Source organism: Charadrius vociferus, unplaced genomic scaffold (assembly GCF_000708025.1).
Source record: "Charadrius vociferus isolate BGI_N301 unplaced genomic scaffold, ASM70802v2 scaffold415, whole genome shotgun sequence".
Classification (NCBI taxonomy): Eukaryota; Metazoa; Chordata; class Aves; order Charadriiformes; family Charadriidae; genus Charadrius; species Charadrius vociferus.
Genome location: NW_009648367.1, coordinates 5,870 through 17,351, shown reverse-complemented (window position 1 = coordinate 17,351; position 11,482 = coordinate 5,870). Strand labels below are relative to the sequence as shown.

The window sequence follows — 11,482 nt, the reverse complement described above, 5'->3', positions numbered from 1 at the left end:
CTGGGAAAAGCCCCAAGGAGCCCCATGTCCCTCACCGCAGCGTCTGCAGCTGGCAGGAAGGATGTGTGAGCCCCTCACACAGCAGCTGCAGTCCAAGGCCTTCCAGCTCGTTATCACCAAGGTCCAGCTCTCTCAGGCTCTGACTGGTGCTGAGCACTGTGGCCAGGTCCTCACAGATGGTGCTGCTGAGTCGGCACCACCACAACCTGCAAGGAAGACACAGGGAGAAAAGTTGTGGGGTTATCACAGCCACCAGGCCCAAGACCACAACCCCTGCTCAAACTCACTACATGCCCAGCCCACGGCCAATGATGGGCCAGCACCATAGCCACTGCCCACTCCCCTCAGTGAATTCCCTTCTTGGAGGCACCCAATGGCCCCTCAGCTGCACAGCTCTGCTTTGGGACCTAGCCCAGGGCAGGGTCGTGGAACAGGGACCTGTTGATGTGATGGAACAGGGACAGCGACATGCCCAATCCCAGCTGGCTGTGCCTGCAGGTGGCCATGGGGCTGCCCTGCCCTGGCACTATGCCTGGCTCCCTGCAGGCTGCTGGGTGTCCAGCTGCCCTCAGCCCCACACTCACCCTGTGGGACACACCCTGCAAAGGCCAGCTCTGCCCTCAGGCCTGGGCAGGGGGCAGCTGCCAGGTCTCGCCTCAGCCACCACAGCCCTCCCTTTGGACTGTGCTCCTGGGGAGGAAAGGAAACCCACAAGAATCTGTTGGATTCACTGCAGGCCGAAGATCAGGCTAGGTTTTACTGTGGATGCCCCTCCAAGGACATACAATTTGTGCTCTGCTATCCCTTTCTCTGGGGTGGGAAACCACTTGGATATCTCTGATGTGCTTTTATCCTGTCTAATGAAGTAAAGAAGAGCAGAAGGAGAGCAAGTCTCCTCCTTGCTTCCTAAGCATATTGACTCCTGATTTGAAATCAAGGTCTATTTCTCCACACCTCCCTCACCCTTAGTTGAAGTTCCTAGAGGGACAGTGCCAGATTCCAGTGAAGTCATGGAAAATTCCCTTCCCCAAATGCCTCATTGCAGGGCCCTTGGATATTAGTCTATGGTATGAGGGTTGTGAACATGAGCTCTATCAGGCTGCAAAAGGACTCCACTCCATCTCTCCAATACCTGGTCACAGACAGCAGGCTTAACAGCATCAAACAAAGGGATTTCCTCATCAGCAGGATTCAAGTAAACAGAGTGAGCTGTGTATTTGAGCTAAGGGTTGCCATTTTTGTTTGTCTCTAAGGAACAGAATAGTTTTCTCACTTGACTGTTTTTAATTTGCTCCTTGGATTTCCTAAAGCTTGACAGAGCAGGGACACAGGCGGTGAACTAGACTCCTCTGCCTGGGATGCATGCCTAGAAAAGTCAGAGAACACATGATCTGCGTTACAGGATGCAAGCTGAATTTGTTACAAATTCAAAAATATCAAGATAGCATGTTAGGGAGCATAACACCCCACTCAAAGCCTAACTGTAAGTACCTTCAGTTTACTGAAAAAAAACCTCAAGCCACCACCAAACAGGTGCATTTCATACTGTGCAACTCTAGGTCAGATTTACACCAAATTCACAGTAATCACAAATGCTGTACTGTAAACAGCTACCTGAGACATGTCTAGTTTTGCTGTCTATGTACACAGATTGTGTTGGCTGTGATCAAGTTTGTTAAGAAGTATTCCCAGGGAAGATGGGCTGCTGCTATTCACTCTCATCTGCAAACCTTCAAGAAGCAATGCACTGGGCTGCCTCAACAGAGGTCTCCAAAACTGCCTCATCTCTGATCAAATCAAAAGACATTGTTCCTTGAATTCCTGAAAATTCAAGGACTGAAGAAGAGAAACTGCCCCAGCTGTGAAAGGGAGAGAGAGCTAACAACGCCCCCAAGCAAGAGACAGGAACAGGAGCACATTCACAGCCTTCACTTTTGGTGTTAACCCCTTCTTATAAGCTGTGTTCCTTCTCTGTACATTAAAAAATACCGTTTGGAAAAGGGTGATTGTAGTCCCCACTGAGCAGTGAACTCCTAAAGACAGAAACCAAGGGACCAAGTCCAGCTGGGCCCATTAAGTAATGCCAGCTGTACTATGAGCAGGAGCCTAGAGGCCTGGTAAAAGAACAAGAACCTACCTCAGGGCTGTAACTGCACAGATCTGGAAAGCAGCCAGATTGAGGGAGCTGATTCTGCCCTTCTATTCTGCTCTCATGAGACCCCACCTATAGCACTGCATCCAGTTCTGAAGTCCCCAATACAAAAAAAGATATGGACCTGTTAGAGCAGATCCAGAGGAGGGCTATGAAAATGATCCGAGGATTGGAACACCTCTCTTACAAAGAAAGGCTGAGACAGCTGGGGTTGTTTAGCCTGGAGAAGAAAAGGCTCTGGGGAGACATTGTTGCAGCCTTTCAATACTTAGAGGGGCCTACAAGAAAAATGGAGAAAGACTGTTTACCAGGGCCTCTAGTGACAGGACAAGGAACAATGGTTTTAAACTGAAAGACGGCAGATTTAGAATGGACATAAGGAAGAAATTTTTTATGATGAGGGTGGTGAGGTGCTGGAATAGACTGTGCAGAGCAGCTGTGGATGCCCCATCATTGGAAGTGTTCAAGGGCAGGCTGCATGGGGCTTTGAGCAACCTGGTCTAGTGAAAAATGTTCCTGTTCATGGCAGGTAGGCTGGACTAGAGGATCTTTAAAAGGCCCCTTCCAACCCAAAATCTTCATGATTTTACCTGTTGGGCAGCCAGGCTCTCGATCGGTGTAATTTAGAGCAGGACAATAAACTTGCTCTTTCCACTCCACTTGCGCCAGACTTGTGCTGCCAGGGGATTCCTCACATTTTTTCCTTAGTTGTGGTGAGGGAACACCAGAACTATCTCCCTAACATTGATGGGGAAACACCCAGAGACTACCACTACCATCCCTTTCCAAACTCATCAGTCACACTACTGACAGTGGAAATACAGATACAGAAAAGACCCATGCACCATCCAAGTCACAGATCCAGCGTTGCTTTGCAAGATAAAACATAAGCTGAGCCACCACAGCCACTGGTTGGTCATACAGCACAGATCAACTCTGGCAGAGTCACATTACCCATGAGAGCTTTTAGCAGGAAAACAGCACCCCTAGGGAGAAGTGGAGAGCATGTAATCACAGGCTGCAGAAGGCCATATCTCAGGCTTTTGCATCCAAAGGGTAAGGAGTAAATTGGATACCTCTATACAGTGTTGTCTTGAGCCTGGGGATCTCTCCAGCACAGCCTGGCTTTGCATGGTCCCTCACCTAAGCTTAGCTCTCACAGTGTGAGGAAAGAGTTTATGACAGACAGAGACAAGATAGGGGATAGGGACTTTAAAAAGGCTGGGCACAGAAATAGAAAGCAAAGCTATGGGCTCAGCACCCCTTCCCCTGAGCCATGAGGTCCTGAGCAGTGCTGTCTCTCATATGGTGCAGTGCACAGTATGTCCCTGTTCAGAATGAGGATATGCAAGAAGCCCATGGGACAAACAGCACTCATCAATCTGGTTAAGACTGACTTAAAACCCCCAGTGACAGGAGTCAATGCTGTAGCTCTGAGTGGGCAGCCTTTATGTGAAACAGCCTCAGGGTAAAAAGCCTTGGAAAGCTTATGAGGTCATCCTTTGCACAGAATGTTATTTCTGAACTCCATTACTTATATGAGCGCGTTAGTTACACAAAAGTTTACTTCTGAAGAAAAACTCCCCTCTAAGGCACTCTCTTCCAGTGGAGCAGTCCCAATTCCAGGCCCCATATCACAGCAGCTTCTCCCACTTAAGAGACACTTTTCACTGAAAGAAACCTTTTAAAGCAGCAAAACCCATCCATTGAATACATTTAGGTTCTCACACAAACCATCAATTTCATGTCTAGCAGCTGGAGACTGGATGAAAGGAACAGGGCTGAAGCCTATGTGCTGGAAAGATTGATAACACCCTCAGAGGGCAGCCAGAAGGAAGGAAAAAAACATATCTGCAAGAGACTGCTTGTTCTTGGGTGCCACTGACTATAGATCTGCACTGCAAACTCAGTGCAAGATAGTCTGAGCTGAGCTTAGAAGGAAAGGCCTTCTGAAGACTTTAAAGGGTATCTTTAGTACAGATCATTTGTTTCAGAAATGCATTAGCTTTAGCTATGCTTTGCAATACAAGTCTTTCTAGTTAGAATATGAGGTCTCTGAAGCACCCTATTCCAGTGGAAGACTCACACTGCCACACCTAAAGCTGCAGCAGCTTTTCCTGTTTAAAGACACTTACCATCCTAATTTGAAAGAAATCTGCAACAGTAAGTAATCTTAATTGAATGCAATCTCACACAATCAATCAAAGTGATCCTCAAAGAGCAGAGTGAATGACAGGACCACACCTGAGTGGTGGAAGGGCTGAGAACGTCCTTGGGCACTACCACAAACCTGCTGCAAAACACAGCATTTCAGCCAGAAGCAGGTGGCAGTGGAGACAGTGGATCTCTGAAAGACCATAAATCATAGAATCCCCACATGTTTGAGGTTGGAAGCAACCTCTGGAGGTCATCTGCTCCAAGCACCCTGCTCAGGCCACCTCAAGCAGGTTGCCCAGGACCATAACCAGCAGCTTTCGAATATCACAAAGGATGGAGACTCCACAATCTCCCTGGGCTGCCAGTGCTCGGTCACCCTCACAGTGAAAAAGGGTTTCCTGATCTTCAGAGGGAACCTCCTGTGTGCCCACTGCCTCGGTCCTGTCACTGAGCACCACTGAAAAGAACCTAGCTTTCTCCTCTTTACACGTTCCCTTCAAGTATTTATGTACATTGATGAGTTCCCCCTAAGCCTTCTGTTCTCCATGCTGCACAGTCCCAGCTCTCTCAGCCTCTCCTTATATGCAAGACACTGAAAAACCAAAGTTGAAAAACTTCTCAGCACTTGTCTTCAGTATCCCATTGACATTGCATACACTGGGTTGTGTGAGCCTAGGAAGGTGAGAGACTGTCTCTGTTACTGGCCTCAATATTAACTGTCCTTTAGAAAACAGGGTAGTGGAGCACTGGAACAGGCTGCCCAGAGAGGTTGTGGAGTCTCTCACTCTGGAGACATTCAAAACCCACCTGGACGCCATCCTGTGCAACCTGTTGTAGGTGACCCTGCTCTGGCGGGGGGTTGGACTAGATGATCTCCAGAGGTCCCTTCCAACCCTGACCATTCTGTGAAAACAAAAAAACCAACCTATTATTTGAAAGAACACACTGACGAAATGGCACACATCAAATAACTGTACTGCGCCTTCCTCTAGACACACCAACTTGCCTCTTTTCAGCTCTGTCTCAGTCCAAGTTCCACCTTTGGACAATTCTGAGCAAAGGTGTAATTTCAAAGACAGTTTCTGTCCCCACACCAGGGCCATTCCTCCTGGGCTGACAGCTCCACAGTCATAGGCCTCTCTCCTTTCAAACAATAGAGGATTGTGCTTTGACAGTCATCCAGTATCACAAGCAAGCCTCTCCACAAAGAGACGGTTGCACCCCACAGATAAGAAGGGCATAAAGGAAAACTGCATTTTTCCAGTGATGTGTTACTCAAGTTCTAAGAAGTCCCCCACAGCATAAGCCAAACTGGACAGGCAAATGAACATACCTTTAAAAACCTTTTCTGCACAGGAGAATAGGTCCCTGTAGAAGTAGTATGGGGAAGGAAGCTGTTTGAACTTCCTGCAGAAAAAAGTCACTCCAGGCTAATATTTGCCTTTGCCTAGGAGCAAAGGCTTTGAAGAGAAAAGGGACATCTGAATTCACTACTCTTTTCCTCCTTTCTACAGCTGCTGAAACACCAGGTCCTGCCTCCATACATGTTCTCCACAACAGGCTTAGTGAATCAGTAAAAAAATAAGTAACACAGAGGATGGAGGCAGGGGAATTTTGTTAGTATGAGAGTAAGAAGATTCTCTTCACCATAGCATTAGCTTCACACTGGTTTTTATAATGGAAAACTTACAACCATTTTTAGTTTTTAAAACAGGGGAGAGGATCGATTTATGTAATCAAGAAACTCCACTCCTGTGGTTGCAAACAATACTTACTGATGTGACCTATCTGGAGGTCCTGGAATAAACTCATTTTCATGGTCTTCCAGTGCAACTGCGCAATATTCAAGATGAAAGGAGTTCAGCCCAGTCCACTGTTTGACACAAAATGCAAGGATCATTTGATCATATTGGCTCAGGATGCAGTCTTTCAGAACTATCCCAGTGAAATGTTCCAATGCATTGCTCACAAACATTTCTTCTTGAATCTCAAACAAACAGTGAAATACATTCAAGTTGTCAATCACTCCTTGGCCTATTTGAATCCACTTCAGTAAGTCTTTCTTAACTCTAGGTGAGATTTTACACCCAGTTCTTTCTGTCAGGTACTTACTTGTTTCCTCATTTAACAGGCCAAACAGGAATCGTACCACTAATATCCAATTTGTATCATACTCAGTGTACTTTTCTAACACCTTCCTTATATCGTTCCCTGGCATGCCCAATTCTCCAGTTTCCTCATTGTCCTCCAGTGCATAATACAATGCTGCAAAAAACTCTTGAAAGCTCAGGTGAAGAAAGCTGTAGACACTCACACACTTCATACGTTTTCTTAGAACACTTTCATTCAGAAAAAGGGAGAGGAGGACTGGGTGATTTAAGCCATACACCTCAATCTCCTTTTCCTGAAACAGGATCTTCCGCTTCCAAATTCCATCAGCAGCCATGCAGCAAAGCCTGCTCAGGAATTTCTTCATATCCTGCTTCAGATGGTCAGTCCTACGCTTGAGTAAGCTGGAAATGTACAGCATGTACAGCTCTGTGGTTGTTCTAGAAGTCTGGGCAAGATCTTTCCCTTCATTAAGTTCTTGTTCAAGGACAGTGCAGATGGTCCAACACATGATGGGTACAATGCACATGGCAAACAGAGTGTCATTTCTTTTGACAAAGGTAATAGCTTTTATTGCTTTCTCTTCATCCCTGAAGAACGTGTGGAAATATTCCTCCTTCTCAGCATCTGAAAAGCCCATTATTTCTGCATAACGCTCCTCCTTTAGACACTGTCCCAGCCTTTGAAGAGCTGTTGGTCTTGTAGTGATGAGCAAGGAGGACTGAGGGAGGAGAGTTTTCTGAAATAAACTGCTCAGAATGATTTCCACTGGCTTCCTTTCCCCCCAGTCAGAACACAGTTTATTTTTTGGCTGATCACAGGGAAACCTCAGTTCATCAAAACCATCAATGATAAACAGAAGTTTTTCGGGACTAGCCAGGATTGCTTCAGGTGGTGCCTTTCCACAAGGACAGCAGGCTGAGATCAGATTCACCAGACTCAGCATATCTGCCTGCTGCGAAAGGTTGATTTCTCTACAGTTTATGTAGAAAGCATAGTCAAATTGTGCATAAATGGCTCCTCTTGCCCAGTCTAGCATGATCTTTCTTACTGTCACTGTCTTTCCAATCCCTGCGCCACCCACTAGCACAATGATCTGTGGAGTTTGACCTCTTTCATCAGGATGAAAAAGTGTTTCTACAGTAACTGCAAAGTGAGTATCTTCTCTTCTGACTTCTGCACGTCTTTCTCTTAGACCCAGGACTTCATGGTCTAGTTCACTTCTTCCCTGAGGGTTCGTAACCATCATCAGCTTCGTATATCTACTGCTTAGAGTCACATTCTCACCCAGACAAGCATTCCCCTCTTTAAATGTATGGAACTCTCTTGCTACGTGGTCTCTGTATTTCTGTCGGTAATCTAAACCAGTAAGAAACATAAGTATAAGTCCCTAATAAGTGCATATTTCCCATTAGCTCCTTATCATTAAAACTATTCCAACAACACACTACCACTACATTGCACTTGTTTTATGTGATTTCTAAAGACCTTAACAATGGCTCATGGTGAACACTCACCTCAACAGGCATCTCATGTTTTACTTAAAGCAGGTGGGAGGGATGGGACAGGACAGGACAGCTCCTCTTTACACATCTTCATTAGGTAGTCAGGTTGGGAGCATGGGACCCATTGGGGAAGAATGCTTTCATGGGAAAAACTGCTGAGGATTTAGTTGGAATAGAGTTGCTAAGCATACTCCTCTTTCTATAAAGCACTGTGGCATCTCTACTAAAGACGACTTCCAATTTAATTTCTCTCATGGAATACAAAAGGTTAACAGTGCTCTGGCCAATCTCCACTGCAATAAATAGGTAATAATGAAAGTTGCTTAGCTATCACCTATCAAATCACCTCTCTACTTTCAAACTCTGTGAGGGAAGGATAATCTGAAGTGTCCTTTGCATTCCCTATATGGACAAATGATTGTGCACTGTTGTCTCCTGGCTAAGAGAGCAGCATATACCATAACGGTTTCTGCTGAAGCAGCACTCACCTTCAGCTGACATTCCAGTATCCAGAGCTGAAACAGGAATTGAACATAGATATTAGCATTTTCATGCAGCAGCATCCCATGGACAATGCTTAGGGGCAGCGGATTCCTCCAGGGCCCAGTCCTTGCCTAAGCTTGCCTAAAATCCCAGAGGACACTGCAAAGTCAGTGATTTGTTCCTGACACTGGCACATCATCACTGTGAATGCTCCCCAACCCCCTGAAAATCCAGGCAGATCCCAGAGTTCTTCTTTCAACCTGCCAGTATTTCTCCCCAAGAAACATCAAGGCAGACATGATAGAATCAAAAGTAAGGCCAGTAAAAGGGACACTTTGCAGTCATTTACGGAAAGGGGCAGGAAAAAACATTGAGTCAAAATTCTTCCATTTCCACTGCTTAAGTCCTCCCCCAATGTCTTGGGCTGTGATTAGCCCCTAGACCTTCATTCTCCCTACTCGAGTTCTCTAGTTAAAACCAAGAGCACCAAATTCTGGTCTTTCAAAGAAAAAACAAAAGCCTGAAAGCATACTGTGTTGTCTTCCTACCACACTCAGAACACAAAGGCCACAGAATTTCTATTTCTCTCTTTCACAAGACTGGGCTACTGAGACTAACAGAGTTCAAGCAGTGCATCTTCTCATACGCCGTTCACCTGAGGCACCCCATGAGGAGCTCCCACAGGCATCAGAGCCCTGGGCTTTAGGTCATAAAGGTTATAAAGACCCAAAACCAGGAAGTCTGTTCCTGGTCTGTCTTGACACTGTATCAGGATCCACACCTGTGCTGAGCACAATAGTCTGGGATCCCCTACAACCTCTCTTTTCTCTCTGCTCATGCTCCTGGGGCCAAAGGCATAATCCCTGGGCTCCTGTAGACTCCTGCAGCACAGGGCCCCAGGCAGGTACAACCAGAGCCTCCTCGGACACAACCAAAGGGAAAGCACATCGATTCATGCCCTAACACTTATCGTTCATCCCATACCCCAGAACCTTCTTACAGACAGGGGTGAAGGCAGCAGACACCCACTGCACTACCTTCACATGAGGAGGGAACCCCTCTCCTACTGAGGAACCCCAGCTCTCACATGGGGCCACACTTCCTTCCTGGAGCAGGACAATAGCCTGGGCTGTGGGCCACAACCCATCTCATATGATCAAGGGGTTCTCCTACTCTTGAGGACAAACAATGTGCATCAGGTATGGGAGACCCCAGGGGGAAAGAGAAGAATCAAAACAGCAGTCCCTGAAAGGGACCTGTAGAGCAGCAGCAGGAAGGAGTCCCTGCAGTTCTTCTCTCTAGGAAGGAATGCACTGAATTTCTCTGCTTCCACTTCCCAAGGACTTGAAAATTGTTCTGTCTCACCACTGCTAAGAAGTCACTTGCACTTTTTCCAGGGAGCTGTCAAAGAGAAAGAAAGAAAAAGTATTCAGAACCTCCCATTTCCTCACCTTGCTGTCTCTTCTGCTTCAGTTTAGTTGCAGTGTCTCTTTGACTGATCCCTTCCAGCACACAGATGGCTAATTCCACAGCACTGTCTGGTCTATAGTGCTCACACATGCAATCAGCAAGCCTGACTACATCATTCATTTCTTCAAGTAAACCTCTGGATAGATTAGGCATTCCTTTGTAATCAATATGTGATAATTTAAGCTTGAACTTATTGAACATGTCCAACACAAGATCCTTCAGTGCTTCCAAAAGGATGTCCCAGGAATTCATCTCTCCTGCCATCACTCTATGCTAAAAATACCCTGAAGAAAAACCAGATGTTCAAAGCTACATTCTCTCCTTGAGACCACAGTACTTCTCTTGGCCTTTTCCTGCAACTCCTGCCTCAGGCATAGGGCTGACATATGAAGTAACGCTATTGCAGTATCCCCATATGCACCACACAGAAACAAAGACAGCAACCAGGGCACTTGAGGAAAGCCTGGGCTCCCTGCCATGCTAGTCACAGCGGCAGAGCTGGGGCTGCACCCTCTGTATTTCTGGAGACAGTGGCTAGTGTGGGTGGAGAGTGGCTACCTCTGCGGTACTAACGCCTTCAGATCATGCACCCATGCACAGCACAGAGCCACTGCAGCTCTCACCGCATCCACAGTGTTTGCCTGCTTGCAGCTCTGCACCTCACAGGAACAAGAGTAACATCCAGGGAACGCGAAGCCCCTTCCCGCAGGTACAACGCGGAAGTATTTCATGAGAAACTTATAATGAAAGAACCTGAGTGAAAGTGCCCAAAAAGTGGGTTCTTTTTTTTTTTTTTCTTCCTTTAAATTTTACATCTCGTCTACCTGTCAAGCCAATGAGAAGCCCCACATAGTCTTGCCCCAGGAACTCAATATGTGCTGAGTGAAAGAGACTTTCCAACACATCACCTCATTATAAGGTTCACATCCTTCAGTTTCTACAGGCTGCAAATATTTGGCTTTCTGCCCTTCAGCTCATTCCTCTATGGCTACCCTTGCAGGCCTGCGTATTGTGTAAGGAGCAAACAGCGGCGAATGGAATAGCTAAAGGCTCAGCCAGAAGCATGAAAGGAGAGAGCAGTCATTCCCCTCGCAAGGCTCAGTTAACAGCACTTGCTCCAGTGCAGTCACAGCCCCAAAGGACCATCTCTGCCACACACACACCCCCGCCCCGCCCCCAGCCCACACGTATTTCCCTTGGGTCTACGAGGCAGAGAAGGGACAGAAGCTGTCTACACATCTGTGCTTCGGCACCTGGACCAGCTTTTGCCCTACTGCAGCTGTTCTACAGCCCCGGCCCAACTCTGGCACTTGCCTCCCTCCTCCAGAAAAGGGCTGCTTCCTCCCCTCGGCAGCTGGTAGGGCTGCTCCCCTCCACTGCTAAGGGCCGGGAAGACCAGCCTCCGGTGAAGCCCCGCTTTGCTCCCCCGAGTCCCGGGGGCTCCCCAGCCCCGCCTCCCCGAGCCTCGGGACACCACGCGGCCCCGCTCCGCTTACCCCCAGCTCCAGGACCACACCAGCCCCGCTTCCCGGGAAACCTCCCAGACCCGATCCTCTCCCCCAAACCGCGCGGCCACACCAACCCGGCTCTCCGATCCCAGCCCCCC

General features: G+C 47.4%; 1 protein-coding gene across 1 annotated transcript in view; it reads right to left on the bottom strand.

The window, feature by feature from the left end:
- Positions 1-10,140, bottom strand: part of NLRP12 (NLR family, pyrin domain containing 12) — a 24,049-nt gene extending 13,909 nt beyond the window's left edge. Inside the window, exons 1-3 of the mRNA XM_009885289.1 lie at positions 9,858-10,140; positions 6,085-7,777; positions 36-206 (exon numbers count right to left, since the gene is read on the bottom strand). Of these exons, the coding sequence (XP_009883591.1) occupies positions 36-206; positions 6,085-7,777; positions 9,858-10,140 (2,147 nt within the window). The remainder of the gene's footprint in view (positions 1-35; positions 207-6,084; positions 7,778-9,857) is intronic.
- Positions 10,141-11,482: the final 1,342 nt, after the last annotated feature.